The sequence below is a fragment of the Brassica napus genome, unplaced genomic scaffold, assembly GCF_020379485.1.
Source record: "Brassica napus cultivar Da-Ae unplaced genomic scaffold, Da-Ae ScsIHWf_1826;HRSCAF=2462, whole genome shotgun sequence".
NCBI lineage: Eukaryota > Viridiplantae > Streptophyta > Magnoliopsida > Brassicales > Brassicaceae > Brassica > Brassica napus.
Genome location: NW_026015243.1, coordinates 100,474 through 121,544, shown reverse-complemented (window position 1 = coordinate 121,544; position 21,071 = coordinate 100,474). Strand labels below are relative to the sequence as shown.

Sequence of the window (21,071 nt, the reverse complement as noted above, 5' to 3'; positions counted from 1 at the left end):
AAGGACCCTCTATATTAATTGTTTCTTTCTAATCTCACCCACTATGTTTTTTTTTTCATTTGCACCTCCTCACACATTGTAGGTGGTATGTGTTAATCCAAGATCATAGTTAAAATTACGGTTGATAAATTAAGCAATGCAATATTCATCTTATAAAACATAGACGATTTAATTAACTATGATTTCGACTACTACTTTACTGTTTATTCCTAGACGATGCTATAATTGTTTTAGTTTTTATTTTATTCGAAGATGCCCAAAATCCAATTATTATTTTTTTAACAACTATTTTATTTATATAAAATGTAACATTACACATAAAATAATAAAAATACAACCAAATGTAAATTTAAAATAAAATACAACATAATTAAAATATGAAGAAACTTTCTTCTCAATCTTCTTAGTGCAATCTTCATATTAATTTGAGTATCGGCCATGCGATGAAACTCCAAACTTCTTTGTTTTCTTTGTTGTATAACATTAGTCACCTTCCAACTTGGATCAATAGATGTCAATCGAGATTGAATCCAATATAATGATTCTCTCAAAAGAAATAAAAATTGGAACTACCAATCTTCAACGATTATAAGAACATCGCCATACAATAGAGAAAATTCCAATCCTCTGTTTCCAACATACTCATTCCATGGTGGTTTTCATGGCAATTGTTTCCAAATTAAGCGGTTAGGAGAAGTTCTTTACCACTTGAATATGAATTCAACTTGTCGTCGGTCATAGCCATGAAATCCATGCCGCAGATTGCAACAACAAAATAGGAGAAAAGGAAACTTAAACCCAATTTGTTGTGAGTAAATCTGAACTTGTTCCCCATCTTAATGAAGAACAAAACACATAAGATTTTTTTTTTTGAAAAAGAAACTCAAGATGTCATTACGTAGAGTGTATGTATATGTAATACACAAACGACCTCACCGTGATGAATCTTCGGTGAAAATAGAAATTGAACAAAACAAACTTTTTGTGAATTTTCTAAAAAATGAAAGAGAATTGATTATAGGTTGTGATGACAAAGAAGATAAAACAGAAAAGGAATACGGCAGAGGGTGATAATTGCAGAAGAAAAAAATGGAGAAGACGATCGCCTTCACGATCCCAATTATTATCTTGAATCATTGATAATTTTATCGATTCTTTCTTTTAATTCCTATCTATAAAGAAAAAACAAATACAGAGTACTGACCAGTGACCACTGACAAGGAAAAAAACAAATGCAGATAATGAGCCGACCAAATGCCAAGCGGTATAAACATGTTAATATGCGCAGAAGGGCCTGGACTGCAAAACTTTTCGCGGAGGCGTGCAAGTAAACAAACGTACATACAAAAGCTTGGCGTATCGTTAATGTTTTCTGGAATGATGTTTGTTTTTACTAAATGTTAATTATTATTATGATTTTTAAGAGTTATATTTATAGCTTTTTTGTGAACAACATGTTTTAATTTTTATGCTATTTGAAGCATAACTCGTTACGTTTATAATATTTATTTTTGGAACATTTCTCAGAACTAGTTCTATGGGAGATATTATAAAATCTTTTTTTTTTCATTTGTCTTCTTATCACTCATATATTTTAATTTTAGACGTTTATGCTTTATAATTTTTCAAAACAAATATATTATGACAATTGCTGGAACAAAAAAAAGAAGTTTGATTTGTTTCAGAATCTAGAAATTCATTTTTTTGTCTGTCTTCATCCACGGTTCATTTCTAATTACTACTGATTTTTTTATCTCTTATTTGCTTCTCCTCCTCCTCCTCCGCAGCACCGCCGTGCTCTTCCCCAAGCTCTGCCGGCTGTAAGGTTATGTTCTCCCTTAACTTATTTGCAAGTTTTTAATTTGCCTTTCTCCCGTGTTCATGTTGACTGGCGATGTCACTCTTAACTAAATAAAGCGTAAAGCTTCCTAGTTATTCTAGTTCTGCTTGAACCATTTCTTAGTGACATAAGATAAAAGCAAGCATGCCTTTAATTTGTTAAAAGAAACTAATACATATCTGAAACATCATTTGTTTGTCTGTAGCAAGCCAATGATGTGAATCGGGAAAATCTTGAAAGAATGGTTGAGTCAGGCAATTCTGCATTCAGCGGCTTAGATCTTGCAATCCTCATCAGGTAGAAGTATGGATGATCTCATGATGTTCAGCTCATTTAGAAGGTATGCCTTTCTGTCTTCAAGAATGTTTGTGATTTTGTATCACATGTCAATGCCATAACTTTAGACATATTACGATTGTGAAGAGAGTTTTGTCGTTTCAGAAGTTTAGAACTTAGATCATAGTTGTTAGATGTGATTGATGTAGGAGTTCATGGGATTGGAGCGCAAGGGGGGCGCAGTCTCCTTGCAATGAATGTCATGTGAAAGTACAGAGAAAAAGTAAGAGAATCCTTTGTTGTGATTTTAGCTTAAGTGGTTTCACTATATTTGTAAGCTAATTCACCATCTTATCTCTATTTGTTCTTCATTGCCTAGAAATCTTTTACTCTAACCGAAGAAGAATATATACTAAGACTTGATATAGCCAACATGTTGAAATGCTGGGGAGCAGTTTCACATATCTGTAACAGCCTAGCAAAGTTGAAGGAGCGATCACGAATAGTGAAGTGAGGATCAAGCCTAAACAGAAACCTTAAGACATTAGTTTAATCACTTGAGTCGATAGGAGAAACTGCAGGTCTCAGCTGATTTCATCTCTTCATGCAGGCTTTGAGCATTTTCATAGACATGGATTCATATAACTAAATCCAAATCTGATCCAAGCCAAAATATTTATGGTACCTAAAAGTTCGAATCACAATTTATATACTTAAATATATTAAATTTTTAAAAATTAATAAAATATCCAAAATGTTCATAAATACAAGAAATTATCCAAAATACTTGAAAATAATTTAAAATAAATAGCCGAAATATTCAAAACACTGAAATACATATTGACTTTCTATCCAAATATATAAACCAAACCAATTTTCAAATTTATATCTTGTATGTTATTTTTATTTTTGAATTTTACAAATTTTAAATATTTAATTTATTTACATATATTAGTAATATTAAAACAGAAACACAAAATTGTACCCAACTTGCTTCTAGGTGAAATATTTTTTTTTAAAACTATACTATATAATCAACATGTCAAATCCACTATTCTTTAGTCTAACACATTCATATCTATAAAAAATATCATCTTACAATCTCGTCTTATTATTTATGGTAAGTGATTAAATGAAATTATTATTATTTATGGTAAATAATTAAATAAATTTATTATTAATGATAGCATTTTTAAAACTAATTTTTGTTATGGTAAGACTTTAATACACCCTAATTTATGCCGGATGTAGTTATATAGCAAATAGCAATACATCAATAAATCTTTTTTACGTCACTTTATAATATTTATATTGGTTGATTAGGTGTTTAGTCGACCTGGTAGCTTATACTATAATTTTCAAATAATATTAATGACTTCATATGTTAATAAAACGTTTATATGTTATTTAAAGACTTCATATTGGTGTACAGTAATATATGTTTCATTGTACTACATTAGTTTTAATAATGTTGATGCTTTTTCACACATGATGATAAATATTATTTTATAAATTTTATATTTATCAAAACTTTTGGGGTTTTACTGGGTCAACCAGTGTGGGATCAAAGATTAATGCCAGTTTTTTCACCGAGAGTTATTAAGTTTTTAATTACAGATTTTTATTTAATTTAAACTGGATAATATACCGCTTATCAGGTTATTGATTCAACCACGGATCCAGATTATATATGAAAACAATGAATAAAAGTAAAGACACATATATAATTATTTGTATAACATAAATAAGTAGATCAAAATTCAAAAAAAAAATAAATACCAACTAACATTTTTATTTAAATCTGAAATAAAATCTATAAATATCCAACTGAGACTTAAATCTCTAGCCGTGAAATCTCAAAATCTAAATGGATCTAAGTCTTTATATTACCAAAAATGAATACATCTTTCATCGTTACATTTTTGATGAGACAGATTAAATGAAGTGTTATCTTTAGTAAATATGGAAGAAAACTTCTATTAATTTAAAAGCTTAAATTTAATATATTACCAAGCAAGAGACTACCTGGTTACTGCAATCTCCAGGAGAAACATGGAGATGATGGTAAGCTGCTTCTTCTTCTTCTTCTTCTTCTTCTTCTATCGTTCTGATTAGTAATTGCTATCTTGTTTGTTTCGATTACGTAATTGAGATCTCGTTGGTTTCCGATTAAGTAATTTCTTGTTGAATGTTAGCTTCTCTGCGTGTGGAACTTGATGAGATCAATCCTTGAAGATACGAGGAGCTGTTTGTTGCTTACATGTTAGGTTATGTACGTATCCATTGTTCAATCACGATCTGTGTGGAATTTGAGAGAGCAATCAATCGTATATTAAGTAAGTTATTGCCTTCGTTGATCTGATCATATGTATTTTCATGATTTTTGATCGATCGTATGTATGTCATTGCCTTCGCTGATCTGATCATCGCTTCACGTTCGATATGAAAAACGGATTGTGTTTTGTGTATGAGATGCGCCCTGTATGCTCTCATGTTCTTGTGGTTATGATCGGAATGAAAACCCTCGGGAAACACTTATCAAGGCTAGAATCTCTTACTGCTCTGTTTGCTGCTGTAAAAGTCATTATCAGTGGCTTTTTTGGTGAGAAACACTTGCGAATGAGCTTGAGCTTTGGCTATCATAGTGATGCCATAGGCCTTTGATCCGGGGGTAACATTTTGTATCATTTTCACACAAGTCCTGCGAGTATCTTGCTAGTGTCTCTGCAATTTTTGTTCATTGTTTCGTTATTGTACACTGCTTTGCACATATTGTCTATCAGTTCGAACCATGAGTTTAGATATATGTGGCGTTCATTGATCTGTAGCCTGAATCACTTACATTCATTTAGATGCGCACAGTATGTTATGTTTTTGTACACTGCTTTTATATATGCAGAACTTGTGTCTATCAGTTCAAACCATGAGTTTAGTCAATATATAGCGTTAATTGAACTGTTGCCTGAATCACTTACATTCGTTTAAATTTTGTGTTTTGTATAGGAGATGCGCACTCATGTTTTTGTGGTTATGATCGGATGTGAAAACCCTCGGGAAACACTTATCAAAAATCAAGGCTTAATCTCTTACTGCTCTTTGCTGCTGGAAAAGCCATTGATAATGGCTTCCTAGTGAGAAACACTTACGAATGAGCTTGAGATTTGGCTATCTTAATGATGCCATAGGCCTTTGATCCGGGCGAACATTTCATATCATTTCCACACAAGTCCTGAGAGTATCTTATGTCTCTGCAACTCCTGTTTTTATGTTTCATTGCTTGATATATATTGTACTCGTGTCCATCAGTTCAAACCATGCATGAGTTTAGTCAATATATGGTGTTCATTGACCTGTTGCCTGAATCACTTGCATTCGTTTCGATTTTGTGCTTTGTATATGAGATGCGCACTGCATGTTCTCATGTTTTTGTGGTTATGTTCTCATGTTCCCTCGGGAAACACTTATCAAAATTAAGGCTCGAATCTCTTACTGCTCTGTTGCTGCTGGAAAAAGCCATTATCAATGAGCTTATCTTGTTTGTTTCAATGTTTTAGATATTAGGTTCTGTACGTTTCCATTGTTCAGTCATGATGTGTAAATCAGCTGTGGAAGATAAATGAGCTTATCTTGTTTGTCTCAATTGTGTAGATGTTAGGTTCTGTACGTTTCCATTTCTCAGTGTGTAGAGCACTTGTGTAAGATACAAGGAACAGTTTGGTAAAGTAGCTTGTTGAAGGTATCTTGTTTCATTCCATTGTTCAGTCAATAACTAAACCTGAATGTGGTTTGTATCTGGCTTCTTTTGTCACTATATGGCGTTCACTGATCTGTTGCCTGAATCACTTACAAATGAGCTTGAGCTTTGGCTATCTCAGTGATGCCATAGGCCTTTGATCCGACTGAACATTTTGTATCATTTTCACACAAGTACTGAGAGTATCTTATGTTTCTGCAACTCCTGTTTTCTTGTTTCATTATTATACACTGCTTCTCATATATTGTGTCTATCAGTTCAAACCATGAGTTTAATTGTATATGGCGTTCATTGATTTGTTGTCTGAATCACTTAGTTTAGATTTTGTGTGTCTTTTCTGTTTTAGTAACATCTAGCTGCATATATGTTTTTAGTTTGACTTATGTATATATAATTGGTTCGTTATCTCTTGATATATATTCTTATGTCGGTGGTTTTTAGAGGAGGTTGGTGCTTTGATTGTTAAATCAAAGACTAGCTGGCTTTCTGCTGAGGAGATTTGCAAAATACTGAAACAAGCTGAGAGTAAAAACTTAACCGAGTCTGTGGAAAAGCCTCCCATAGATTCCATTGGACTGTTCATTTTCAGAGAGAAGAAGTTCTACGATCATTGGTAAGTAACTTAATCAACATTTAAATATGAGGGGAGTGGAAAAATTAAGGTGTAAAGTGTTAATATATTAATATAGTTTGATTGTTTGTTTGTTTAGGAGGTGGAATGACGTGGGTGGAAGTAAGACGAAGAGAGGTGGAAACAACAGGCTGGGAAAGAAGAAGAAGCTTTCGGGAAATGATGGATGTAGCGTAAATGTGACGGAGTCCACTGGATTGCTAGAAGACAATTATGTGAGAAGAGTGCATAGGGATTCCAAAAAGTAAGTGCTAACTTTCAAAGTTACCTATTAAATTATGTTAAGTTAAAAACACTAACTTTTTTTTGCTTTTTGTTTGATTCAGCTTTGGTGATGAGTTGGCTGTGGTGCACTACCGCAGGCTCACCTGAATCAGTTTTGGCTTCTATGTTCTACAAAACTTGCACATTTGTCTATATTCGAAAACTTGAAAGACTTTTATGTCTTACCAAACTTTCTTATCTTGTCTATATTCAGAGAAACTTGTATATCTTTTCTACGATCAAATGATAATAGCTGGGATGATTGGATAACTGTAATCCTCTATTTGTCTCACTGTTTTTTTTTTCCTTTCCTGGGGGTTTTACTTTGTGGATTTGGTGATAAGCTCTAAATGAATGGGGAAGTTGATTGATAAATATTTGAGAGAGATATCTCCAGGCTAGAATCTTAAAGTGTCAAAGGTTCTTCAAGTTGCAGAGAGTTAACCAGATTCAGCTATAGATATTTGGTTTGACAAGAGAATTTATTTCTCGTATTCTAAGTTCTTATAACTATAGTATTTTTTTTTTGGGATCGAACTGGAACCAAATTATTACAGAACTAAATTAAATCGAACCAAATTAAGTTCGAGCCAAACTTAGTAGTATTTGGAATCGTATCAAAACCCAATTAACTGAACCGAACAAACCGGAATTAAACCGAAATTAGAGACTGTTGGTGGAATCATCCATTACAGAACTAAATTAAACTGAATCAAATTAAACCCGAGCCAAACTTATTAGTATTTGGAGTCTTATCAATACCAAATTAACTGAACCGAACAAACCCGAAATTAAACCGAAATTAGAGACTGTTGGTGTGACCATCCATTACAGAACTAAATTAAACCGAACCAAATTAAGCCCGAGCCAAACTTATTAGTATTTGGAGTCTTATCAAAACCCAATTAACTGAACCGAACAAACCGAAAACTAAACCGAAATTAGAAACTGTTGGTGGGACCATCTGGTATTTTATCAGGAATTATTTGTCAAATAAATTGCTGGAGTAAACTATCATGGCGGTGCAGTGTGCTCTTCTGCCGAGTGTCTCTACCATGATTTTCGTTCACACACGTGGCTCCTGCAGATCGGCAACGTCATCTCTTTTCCTTCCTCTTCCGCTTTAGTTTTTTTTAAGTCTGGGCCCTTTTGAGCCTCAATTTGTATTATTGTTAAGTATGGGCTTATCAATGTGGACCTAGTTTTCTATTTTCATTGTCTTGTTGGTCTTGATTAATAAATGAGATGACAAAAAATCTATTATGGTGAAATTAATGTGGAAAAGGAAAAGGCGGATACATTCCATTTTTTAATGAAAGATAAAAAAAGGAAAACAACGTGTTTGTGTGAACATAAATATAAAAAGAGAAGAATGGGCAAGCGTGAAATCTAGAAACCTTAACAATGACGATGATTTCAGATCTTTCGAGGGATTTGGTAGAGGAAATACTCTCTAAGGTTCCTATAACCTGTCTAAGAGCGGTGCGATCTACTTGTAAATTGTGGAATGTTTTATCCAAAGATAGGGTTTTATGTAAAACAGACATAACGCATCAGTTTATTGGATTCATGGTGAAGGAGTACAGGATTTGTTCAATGAGATTCAGTCTCCATGGTGTGGGTTCATCTATAAATGAGATAGGTAATTTATTTAATCAAGCTGAGATATGTAATATCATCCACTGCGACGGTTTGTTGTTATGCGTCACCAAGGAAGACAAGATTAGGAGCCTCGTGGTTTGGAACCCATATTTAGGACAAACCAGATGGATCCAACCCATTAATAATTACCACAGATTTGAGTCATCAGACAAATATGCTTTCGGATACGACCACAAAAACCGTAACCACAAAATCTTGAGAGTTTTTGATGTTAACCGGTATGAAATCTATGATTTTAGCTCTAATTCATGGAGGATTCTTGATATCATTCCGGATGATGATATATGGTCTCGTCAACGAGGTGCTTCTTTAAAAGGAAATACTTATTTTGTGGCTAAAGAAAAAACATTAGTAGACGAGGATGTAGTAGGAGAGGTAGAGATAGACGAGCCTCATAATTTATTACTATGTTTTGATTTCACAAGAGAGGGATTCGGACCGTTTCTACCTTTGCCGTTTCTGCACTATAATGAGGATATCGGGACTCTGTCTACTCTTAGAGACGAGAAACTCGTGGTATTATATCAGCGCATGGTTTGTCCTGAGGTAGAGATTTGGGTGACAACCAATATTGAGCCGGATGCAGTGTCATGGACCCCCTTTTTAAACATTGACATGCAACCACTCGACCGTGGTTTTCAGTTTGGCCTTTGCTCTGGCGCCAGCTTCTTTATTGACGAGGAGATGAAAATCGCTGTGGTTTTCTATATATACCGAGCGGAGAAAATGGCCAAGACGCGCTCTTACCATTCAGTTTGCATCACTGGAGAGAATGGATATTTGGATAATTTGGATCTTGGAGATGCTGCGTATCGCCATGTTCCTATGCGAGAAAATCCGTATTGCTGCCCACTTGTGTGCTCTTATGTTCCTAGTTTAGTGCAAATCAACTAACTAGCTTTACTTTTATTACTTGCTTGCATATCTTTCATTCCTTTTTTTTTTCAATGTCATTAGTTCTGTTAAAATAGTTATTTTCCTTTATATCTTCAATTTGACCGAATGAATGAAAAGCATCAACCAAAAGCTAAAGAATACGAAACATTACAAACATATGCAAACAAAGTGTGCTAGACAAAGACAATAATGTGGTGCTGTGTGGCAGCAGCTAAAGAGCTTACCTTCTTCATTTGCAACGTGGTGGAGTGAAGAAACCACATTGGTTACTGTCTTAGATATAATCTTTATGCTATAAAAGAAGAGACCACATTCATAAGAAAGGGACGACCATCTGCGCCTTGAATTGTTTTTAGATTTTAAAAGAGGCTTCTCCACACGCTGGTTCTCGTTTCTTCAACTGTTACATTTTTATGAAATTCTTTGCATAGGTTGAAGCTATGGTGCTTCTTTATCATCGGAGAAGTGATCGCCACCATATCTATTGTAGGTATAGTGTGATGATTATATGAGATGTCGTTGGTTATATTTATCAAAAATCTATATAAAAACATACAAAACTTGTTAAGAGTAATTTAAAAAGTCAACCGACAATGAGTAAGGTTGGCTCATAACTCCCTTTACAGAGTTAATCTTCAGTCTAAAGACCTATTTAGACACTTCACCATATCAAGAATCATGAACCTCTCTCTCACCATCAGTTGACATTCCATTAGACGACATATACCTCATATATACACATCCTCGCCTTCAGCCATTAGCGATGTGGGATTGGGTAATAAGTACTATTGGACCCGTTTTGTTACAAGAACGCAAATAAAAGTCCATTATTTTGGCAAAGAAAACTGAACTTTTACAAGAGAGAGATTTGGATCACTATTATATTTTGGATATTGGGACTTATCTTGAGGTAGAGTCGTAGAGAAGATCAGCTTGTGCTGTTATTTAAATCCTACGATTCCTTTTGAGGTAAGATCTGGGTGACAACTAAAGATTGAGCCCAATGCATAATCGTATATCAACTTTTTAAACGTTGATGCAGCTGGTATTAAATTTTATATATTTGGTTGGATTTAGTTAAATATAATTATCTATATTATTAAAGTTGAAGTACACATTGAGATTGTTTGGCAATATGGATAATAGTTAAAAAATAGTACTGTTTGAAAACATGGATAACAGTAAGTTAGAAAAAAAAATAATGGGCTTATGCTACTAAAAATTTGGAAGTACATTACATTATATTAAAAAGTAATGGGTCTATGTTACTTTGATATATATATTCAAATCAAAATAATAATTTAAAATTGATTTATATCAAAAATTCATTCAAAAATATACATATATTCAAAATTTGTTTTTTTACTAACATATTTTTCAATAACTATTATAAAAATATTTTCAATATATATAATAAAAATACAATACAAAGCCCAATTTCAAACACCAACTAAAATTATGGTTTTAATATTTCACATTAAATTTTAAAATATAATATATGTGATTAATTATATGATTGTACGTATAAAATATTATTAATTATAAGAAAACTTATTTGATGGTACGTATAAAATATGATTAATTATATGATAACACATATTTTGTAACCTATGATGAAACATATAGGATATATATAATAGTGACTAGGGGTGGGCGTTCGGGTTCGTTTTTGGGTCTTTTTGAGATTTCGTGTCCAGTTAAGATCTTTGAGGATTTGGTTCGGAATTGGATAACCAATTTAAATAGGTTTGGTTTAAATATTTGGATAGAGAATTAATAATTATTTACGTATTTTTGGAGTTTTGAGTATTTTTTAACTATTTAACATATTTACGTTTGATTATTTGTATACATTTTCAAGCATTTATGCGAACTTAAAAGTATCATATACATTCTGGATATCTTTATATATATTAAATCTAAAAATAATTAATATATATAAGTATATAAATCTATTTTGGATACCCAAAATACTTCGGTTCGGATCGGATTAGGTTTCAGTTCTTCAAATACCAAAATTTTGAATAATTCAGATATTTAATCAATTCCAGTTCAGATTTAGTACTACTTATTCGGATTGGGATCAGTTTGATTCTTCGAGTTCGAATTTTTTGCCCAATCCTAAATAGTGACATAAAAAACAAATAGCATCATATTTTTTTTTTAAATACACCTGCACGGACGTGCAGGTCAAAATCTAATTGGAGATTACAAAACATGTGTGTAAAACTTTTTTTTTGGTCAAAACATGTGTGTAAAGCTAAGAACACATGGAATAAACTAAGAACACATGTATTCTTATGGAATAAACTAAGAACTCATGGAATGAACTAAGAACACATGAAACACATGGACACATGTGTTTTTATGGAATAAACTAAGAACAGATGGAATAAATACATAGAATAAACTATGGAATAAAACTAAGAACACATGGAATAAACGCAGTTTTTTTGTCATAACTGTACAAAACATGGAATAAACTCAGAAGTCCCAACTGCTGTCCTGATCCTAAACAAGTTAGATAATTCAAATCCAACCTAGAAAATCAAAGGACACATGACTACACATTGCTGGCTCATGACAGAGTACTTAAAATCTCTCCAACCACAAGAGTCCTAACTCAGCCCCTTCAAGTTGGTTCTAAATCTTAGGACTGATTGATTTTGAATTCCTAGACTCTAGAGCATACCCTGGTTGTTAAAATCTAAGCTCCCTGATGAACTTACTATAAAACACACTCAATTCAAAATAATCCCTTTTGGTTATTAAAGAAGCATGTGGACGATGATGATCCAAGAACCCCTACCGTAACCTAAGGAAGAAGGCGATCTAATGAAGAAAACTAAAATCAGAGTTCGTACAAACTCACCGTCGACGGCGAGATAAAGACAAAGGCGAAGAAAGATTTTCCGTTCTAGCAAGCATTATTACATGTTTTATTTTCCGACAACATTTAATAATTTCAATTGGCCAATAAAGATCCATATTTTCTGTAAATGACAATAAGTTTGGACTAATTTCAGTTTTCGCCTTAAATTTATGCATTCATCAAAACAACCCCTCGGTAGCCAAATCTATACTAATAAAAGAGACCTTTTGAGGCTTCATAGAGCGTCCACATCAACAACAAAAAACTTCTCCCGAAAGATGACACATGTCATAAAAAAAAACGGCTTATCTCCATAAATAAAAGAGACATTTTGAGGCTCCATAAAGCGTCCACATCAACAAAAAAAAACTTCTCCCGAAAGATGACACGTGTCATAAAAAAAGACGGCTTATCTCCATCATGTAACATTTCCGTCTTATAAAAAAACAAAAAAAATTATATATAATTTCGAAAATAATGAATCTATGTAAACATACAACATAAAAAATGGAATTACTACATTAAACATATATAAGATTACCATTTTACATTTTTATTTAAAAAAAAATGTAAACATACAACATAAAAAATAGAAAAACTACATTAAACATATGTAAGATTACCATTTTTCACTAAAAAAAGACAGCTTATCTCCATAATGTAACATTACTATTTTGTAAAGAAAAACATTAATATATATACTTTTGAAAATAATTAATAATATGTAAACACACAACATAAAAATAGAAATACTACATTAAACATATGTAAGATTACAAAGTATAAGAAAAGGAAATACATAATTTAAAAAAAATGAAAAAAGTACATTAGTATTTAAACATCTATCTTAAAATATAAAATTATTAGTAAATAGAAAGTATAAGAAATAGAAATACACAATATAAAGAAAAAATAAATAATAAGTAAATACATAATATAAGTAAATACCTAATTTAAAAAATGGAAAATTACATTAAGATTTAAAAATATATCTTAAAATTTAAAATAAAGATATTACGTAAATAGAAAGTATAGCAAATGAAAATATACAATTTAAAAAAAATGGAAAACGTACACTAAGATTTAAACATTTATCTTAAAATGTAAAATAGAGATATTAAGTAAATAAAAAGTACAAGAAATGGAAATACATATACAGGAAAATAAATAATAATTAAATAATGTAAATATATAATATATGAATTATATATATATAATAATAAGTAAATACACAATTTTTTAAAAAATGGAAAAAGTTCATTAAGCATTAAACATCTATCTTAAAATGTAAAATATATAATATAAGTAAATACACAATTTAAAAAATGGAAAAAGTACATTAAGATTTAAATATCTATTTTAAAATATAAAATATAGATATTACGTAAATAAAAAATAAAAGAAATGAAAATAAACATTTTAAAAATGTAAAAGGTACATTAAGATTTAAAAATCTATCTTAAAATGGTAGTTAATATCAAGTCACGTTTGCAACGGATTGTTCTCAACTGGTGAAGATGGTTTCAGAACCAGAGGAATGACCAGCATTTGGAAGTTACCTGGAGGATATCAAGCTTTTGAGAAGAAGCTTCACTAACTCAGAAATTGTTCATGTTTCAAGGACGGACAATAAAATGGCGGATCGCTTGGCACGCAGTGCTCGGATACAACCGTCGTTCGTCATACACATGGATGCAGAGTTGCCACTATGGTTTACGGAGTCTATATGAGTCTGTAAATGTTCTTGCTGTCAAAAAAAAAAAATCTTAAAATGGTAGTAAATTATATAAAAATGGAAATACCACATTAAACAAAAAAAAATGTATAGTTTTACATCAAGAAAGTCCCTATAAAACTCATTATTCCATCAACATCATCCTCACACTATCAAGGAAAACTTCAAAGCATTCGAGCAAAAAAATGGTTCCACCATCAACTCTTGTCGTCCAAAAACCCTTTAATGACCTTGAAGGAGATTTTTTATAACAACGAACTTTTTGTTAGGTGGATTCATTGTTGGGAAACTCGCAACTTCCAAAAGCCAAACTTATTCATGGGAATTGAATTGCTTTTCATAGACTCAAAGGTATTTTTACAAATTTAAATTAATCTAATCCATAATTTTATTGTTAATATTCTTACTAACTCTTTCATGATCAAACCATTACAGTTAATATTCATTCAAGCGTTTATCCCAAAACACTTATTTCCTCGCCGAATCAGGTATTGGTTCATGTTGGTTTAGTATTGTTTTTGGTTTATTAACCGGTTTAGGATGGTCCTATTGTAAATATAATTTAAGTTGGTTTAGCATATATTATGATTAAAATAACTTAAATTAAGGTTTAGCATATATTATGCTTAAAATAACTTAAATTAAATAATAGTAATATTATGCTTAAAATATACTTTTATAGAGTTTTCAAATATAGTTTACAGAACATTATAGGTGATGAATTTAATTTATTAAATTTGTTTATTACTTAAAACTAAGTTTTTTTAAAAACATACTGAGTTATAAATATCAATGATGGATTGGTGAGTATAACATGAAGACAAAAATAAAAATATTTGATTTTCAAGATAAGAAATCCAACTTTTATTCAGTTACTCAATACATAATATCTTAAATTATTTTTTTTTAAAATATACATAATTTATATATATAGAGTAATCTTCCAAACTTAAACTATTATATTATATATAATGTTTTTAAATAAAAATAATTTCTGATTTAAAAAAATAAAAACAATAAATGGTTATTTTCAAATAATGGATGTAATTTACATTATACTATCATTTAACAAGTATTAGATACATTTTGATATATCATTATTTTCTATTTCCAGAAAACAATAAATTGTTAAACATCAATATCATCTAGGTGAAGTATAGGAACACGACAAATTCAAACATCACAAAAAATATTTACATAAACATTATAATACAATAATTTAATCAAAAAATACAATTAAAAAAAACAATATTCAAAAGGATAGTTATATACTTAATATTTGAAAATTAAAGATATTTTTTGCTAAAATTGTACTTACCTGGCCAAGGAGATCGGCCATATTTTTACGGATCGATCGATTGTTAAGCATGTGGTCTATCCGAAAATACTCTGCAGTCTAATTAAATATCTAAAACATTTATTCCAACACTCAACCGATAGTTTTGCTAAATATGATAACTAGATAGCCAACAAAATTACAAAAAATATATTTAAATAGTAAAAAATAATTTAATTTAACGTGTTAAAATTTAAAAATAAATTTTAATTATGACATGCATCTTAACATTTATATAAATATATGTCATAACCTAAATATAAATAATTTAACAACTTGAATTAGAAAAAAATAAAAATCCCGGGCTACGGGTTAATCCCTAGTACTCTAACGAAATTCAACGATGGTAAATATTATAGTCGACAAGATCTAATGGTCCACTCTCATAATCTCTATTAAAAGAGAAGTTTCATTTTTATCTACTACAAAATAGTCATACTAGAATTCTAAGTTCATATATTCAAATATTTTTTATTGTTTACATTAGTTTATTTAATGTATATGATTTCTAAATAATTATAAGGATATTAATAACAAATCCATTTTAATTATAAATTTAAATTTTTGTTTTAAGAATAACAAAATATGTTGAGAAAAAATCTAACAAAATCTTTTTAAAAATTTAAATATTGTTTTCATTAATGCACTAATTAATTTCGCAATTAGTAATATAATATTACTATAAATTAGTTTTAATTAAATTTTTATTATAAACAACATAATGATCTTTTTGCTAATTTTATAAATTTTATAAGTATATTCTACATTATATTAAAATAGAAGTAATTAATGAATTACATATTAAAATTATGTTTTTTTTGCAAACATATTAAAATTATGTTGAATTGGTAGACCATTATATTTTGAAAAAACACTTTTATTAATATAAATAAATCAAAAATCATTCACCGTTTAAAGTGACTAAAATATCATTCACCTTTTAAAATGATTAATATTCATAAATTATATAATAATTTTCACAAAAAATAAAACTGTTAACATATGTTAAATTTTAATATTTAGAACTATATATCATCTATTTTGTTATTTTTAAAATGACATCAATATATTATCATAAATTATTATATACAAAATTTATATTTATAAATGAAATGTTACCCGCACGGGTGTGCGGATTAAAATCTAGTAAAAATCTTATTACACATGTGAAGCCTACACAACACCTTCATAGCAAAGTCCATTGTCTATCTACAGATCCAAAGGATCTGTTTAGTGGGAGTCTTAAACTTCACTCGGTCATCGAAGCAAGGACTTTCTGTATGATGCTCTTCACATGTTGTTCCCCTCAAAGCACGACTTACCTTGTTCCGCTGCTTTGCAAAGCTGTGGATCCAAAGGCACCTTCCCAAGAAACGGCACTCCCATTTCCCTGCACCTCCTCCACTGCTGTCAAACACTTCGCTGCAAGCCAAGACATTGAGAAGCTCTGGCGCATTCTCCCTCAAGCAAGAGATTACCTTTTGCGTCACGTCAAGGGAAGAGCCAATCTCCATGAACTTGACATCCGCCAACGGCTGAGACAAACCACTCATGTTCTCCACCACTCCCAGCACAGGGACCCCCACTTTCTTGCAGAAGCTCACCTCTTTCCTGACATCGATCAAGGAGACTTCCTGTGGGGTCGTGACGATGATCGCACCGTCGATCCCAGTGGCTTGAAGGTACTGGACGATGGAGATGTGCTCGTCCGAAGTTCCCGGTGGGGCATCAACCACGAGGTAATCAATGTCTCTCCAGTAGACGTCTTTCAAGAACTGTTTGATGAGAGCGTTCTTGCGGGGACCTCTCCAGACCACAGCTTCGTCAGAGTTTGGGAGCATGAAACCAATGGACATGACACCAAGGTTCTCTTCCACATAGACAGGGGACCATCCGAGGTTGCTCTGGTGAATCTCGTGCCCTTCAAGGCCTAATATTTTCGGCATGCTTGGGCCGCAGATATCAATGTCCATAAGGCCTACTTGATGGTCCATTCCAGCAAGGGCAAAGGAGAGCTGAGCTGAGAATGTGCTCTTGCCAACCCCACCTTTACCAGACAAAACAAGAATCTTGTGCTTAACAGTGCTCATCCTCTCTGCTATGGCAACCATATCTGAAGGAAACACAAAGTGTCAGCGCTGATAAAAAAAACTCAACTAGTAAACAAGTGAGTCTTAGATTCAAAACATTAGGGTTTAGATTTAAGAAGTGGGATTTAGGGTTTAAAGTTTTAGGTTTGAGGAGTAGGAGATAGAATTTCAAATTTTAAAAATAAAATAAAATTAAAATTTTCAAAATAAAAAATGCTATTTTGGTCATTGAATTTGAATCTATTTTTGTGACAAAAACTTAAAAAAAAACTTAAAAAGTTTATCCGAGAGAATTGCCCTTAAGAGTACGTAACGCCTTGTTTTCAACAGAAGATGAACACTGTTTTGTAATATACGGTAAGAGTATTATTCTCAATAGTATACTCCTAGTTCTTAATCAATCTTGATCCTTTTAACCTTCTTATTTACTAAGACTTCCAACATGTCCCTCGTATCATTCCGCAGCTTTGCAACTTGATCTTTACGATTCCCTTGCGCATCAACCCGATATATAGCTGCTAAGACCTGTTAGAAAAAACAACCAAAATGATGTTTATCAGAAAAACTAGAAAGCTCCTAAACCCGGGAGAGATTCGATCATTCGAGTGTGGTGGAACTTACTCGGCCACGGATATTGTCGACCCATTCCTTTCGGGTGGCCCAAGGGATGGCTTCGGCATCTTTGCCACGAAGTTTCTGCATCAAATCTGTCGATGACGATGCCGAAGGGCAGAAACATCATGAGGATGCCGAAAAAACCTGTCCATTGCAAACAGTAGGAACAGTCAAATATCTTATCACATTTAAACTCACTTTTACTTTTCTATTCAAACAAACAAAGATAAGTAGTAGCATCATATGACAACAAAAATTTACAGTTCCTTCTTACCCTTTTAGACCGCCAATGATAGCGGAGCCCAAAGTTTCGGGCTTCTCCTTCGTTTTCGAGCTTCTTCTTCCTTCTATTTCAGATTTCAAGTCGTCATTGTCCTTAGAATGACGGTCAATAGATGAACCAGCTGATGCTTCAATTCCGCTGTTATTAGTTGCTGGACCAGTCGTAGTTTCTTTTCTCATGTCTTCAGCAACTTCTCTAGCAAGAATCTGCTTATACAAATACGCAGCTGGTGAAGTGTACTTAGCCTTCATATTATTACCAGCGTTGGTCCAATATTCATATTTCTTGAAGAACCCCTGAGCGCGGTTGTTGCCACCAAGCATCATCGACTTGAGCTGCTCACCACTCCATGAGTCTGTAGTTGTTGACCTATACAAAATCGAAAAGGCAGCATCTTGAGAATCTTTTTGGCAAACACCACGAAACCATGCTCATATTTGAACATGTTCTACTGCAACCACGATATAACTAAGAGGACATGTAAGTGTAGGATTACATGTCCTCTTAGTTTTCTTTTTAAATTTTTAAAAAAAACTAAGAGGACATGTAATCCTACACTTTCAGATCTAAACCTATCAAACTCTACCTGTAAACAAACCAGATGCTAAAAAATGGATTAAGATTGTGTTCCTCCAAAAATCCCAAAATTTACCTCACGAAACTGGGAAGAACAACGAGATTTCGATGAGCAGATGAACAATTGACACAGAGAAATATCCCGTATGTTATCGAAGCCCACGTCGGATTATTTGCACCACAATCAAAGCAGACCTGAGAAGCAAAACCAAAAAAATCAGCATTCTGTTACATGTACTGATACAACAGTACACATTTGATTAAGTGAAATAGCAATGAGCTTCTAGAAGGATGAGGTGGATCTTATCCATATGTGAATATTCTTTTATGCTGAATAAACACACCACGTGAGAGGCATGTGCTGAGGAGAGCTTCACGCAGAGTGTGTGACAGGAGAGGGACTTTTCTATATAAGCAGGGAGAGAGGAGAGAGGAGAGAGGAGAGAGGAGAGAGGAGAGAGAAGAAAGTGAGAGTTATTTAGAGATTAGAACAAAAGAGTGAAAGGGGGAAGTGAGGGACTCCATTAATAATTCTCTCAAGGTTCTTTGAGTACTTGTAAACAGTTTATCATCAATATAATCATTATCCAGCTTTGTATTTGCTTTGTTATCTGTTTGGGAATACATTTCACATAACATATTCCCGATCCAAAAACTAGACAGACACACACAATCAAATGACAACAAACTGAAAAAGAAAAGAGTAGAATTAATTGATGAAGATTTCAAACCCTGTTGTCAGATTTTTCGGTAAGATGTCCGAAAATATTAGATTTGTCGATAAGATTGTCAGAAACCATCGCAGAGTACAAGAAGAAAACAAAATCTGATCAGAAGAGGGAGAATAGGTCACCTTAAATAATTAAGCCTAGATATGGGTCAACAACATACAATTGAATTCGAAATATACTTATACGTAAAAGCCCATTAGAAAGAAAAAAAAACTAGCAAAAAAAGAAGGATAAATGATTAAATTTTATAATATTTTTTTTGTCAACAATTTATAATATTTTATTAATTTATAAAGTTATTTATTTTTGTATATTATAGAAATATACTTTATAGTAAATTAAAAAATAACTAATCACAGTCTACGATTTTACTTACTTGTCATTTTTTCGATGATTTTAGTTAATCTACTTGTTAATCCAACGGTTAGATCAGAAGTTATATCCGTTTTACTGAATAGTGGTCTTGAGTTGAAGGAATGTCGATCGACGGCACAGCCTTGGTTCGATCGACGGTGATTCCAAAACACAGACCGAGTATATTTCAAGACCTACTTAGGTCTAGAAGTAACCACAAATTACCAGAATACCCATGGACAACCTAAAACCCTATTTATGTATTTACTAAGCCATGTTGACGACTACGCTTTCTTTTATTCATAGTTCTAAGTTAGGAGAGAACAAAGAAACTCCTCCACAGTCCTCTTGAAACTCCTTTGGCTTTTATATTTATTCTATTGCATTTATTCATCTATGATTTTCTATGATAACTATCATGCTTGAATAAATTCATCATGTTAGATTTAGGGTTCAGATAGTCATGAGGGATTAGTCACCTATAAAATTGCTGAGTTGTCTTGATATGAATCAATTGAATTGTATTTATTGCTTTTGTTCTAGAGTAGCTAACAAAAATTCTTGATATCACTTAAATTATCCAAAAAAGTGATTTGTACTCTCTCGAATAAAATGTTGAGTTGTAGCACTTAGAGATCGAATTCACAGGGAGCTAAATCACACAAAAGATCTAGTAGTTATGTGGTTAAACTAGGCAAACATGTTTAAATTAAATAGCAGAGATGAGCAAAGTAATTGTTTGGTTGATTTATTGAGGTTTTAAGACAAATATGAAAGGCATTAGACTTACGGTTTCTATTCAGACAATTAAAATTGTAGAGATATAGAGACTAAGTGGATGTTGGATATTCTAAAACTCAAACTAAAGACTAGTCGATCGACTTCCGTATTTTTAGACTATCTATTGTCATCAGATCTAAGACTTCACCTGTCGCTTATTGGTCTTGAGAAAGTGTCGATCGATACCAATTATGGATTGTCGATCGATACAACTTTCAACCCGTCGATGCAACTATTGAATTGTCGATCGACGTTCTTTCTAGCAAGCTTTACCGCACGGGTTTGATTTGTTCACGAGGTTAAACTAAATCAGTTGTATCGCTTGTTTCTAGCAATCCTATCACAATGTAAACTAGATCAAATAAAAGACCATGC

The 21,071-nt window shown here is 32.1% G+C and overlaps 2 protein-coding genes, 1 long non-coding RNA gene and 1 pseudogene across 4 annotated transcripts; 1 reads left to right on the top strand and 3 right to left on the bottom strand.

Annotated features, from left to right (window-relative positions):
- Positions 1–156: 156 nt before the first annotated feature.
- Positions 157–9,321, top strand: LOC111215548 (putative F-box protein At3g20030). Of its 2 annotated transcripts, XM_048772696.1 has the most exons (7): positions 157–2,180; positions 2,326–4,180; positions 4,312–4,452; positions 5,120–5,351; positions 6,312–6,483; positions 6,581–6,745; positions 6,828–9,321. In XM_048772696.1, exon 7 carries the CDS (start codon positions 8,170–8,172, stop codon positions 9,319–9,321), a length of 1,152 nt encoding a protein of 383 aa, XP_048628653.1. In that variant the 5' UTR covers positions 157–2,180; positions 2,326–4,180; positions 4,312–4,452; positions 5,120–5,351; positions 6,312–6,483; positions 6,581–6,745; positions 6,828–8,169. The 2 variants fall into 2 exon arrangements, with proteins under 2 accessions (XP_048628653.1, XP_048628652.1); XM_048772695.1 differs by having other exon boundaries at positions 5,120–6,483.
- Positions 9,322–9,430: 109 nt separating this feature from the next.
- Positions 9,431–12,389, bottom strand: LOC106414095. Its single transcript, XR_001282758.3, has 2 exons — positions 12,197–12,389; positions 9,431–9,805 (listed from the first exon to the last, which is right to left on the bottom strand). It is a non-coding gene; the product is annotated as an uncharacterized LOC106414095 (long non-coding RNA).
- Positions 12,390–16,314: 3,925 nt separating this feature from the next.
- On the bottom strand, positions 16,315–19,489 carry LOC106415458 (annotated as a pseudogene).
- Positions 17,751–19,087, bottom strand: LOC111215822 (ADP-ribosylation factor GTPase-activating protein AGD10-like). The gene is made up of 6 exons (XM_022719985.1): positions 19,070–19,087; positions 18,908–19,026; positions 18,247–18,624; positions 18,117–18,180; positions 17,979–18,053; positions 17,751–17,882 (listed from the first exon to the last, which is right to left on the bottom strand). The coding sequence occupies exons 1-6, from the start codon at positions 19,085–19,087 to the stop codon at positions 17,751–17,753; spliced, it is 786 nt and encodes a 261-aa protein (XP_022575706.1).
- Positions 19,490–21,071: the final 1,582 nt, after the last annotated feature.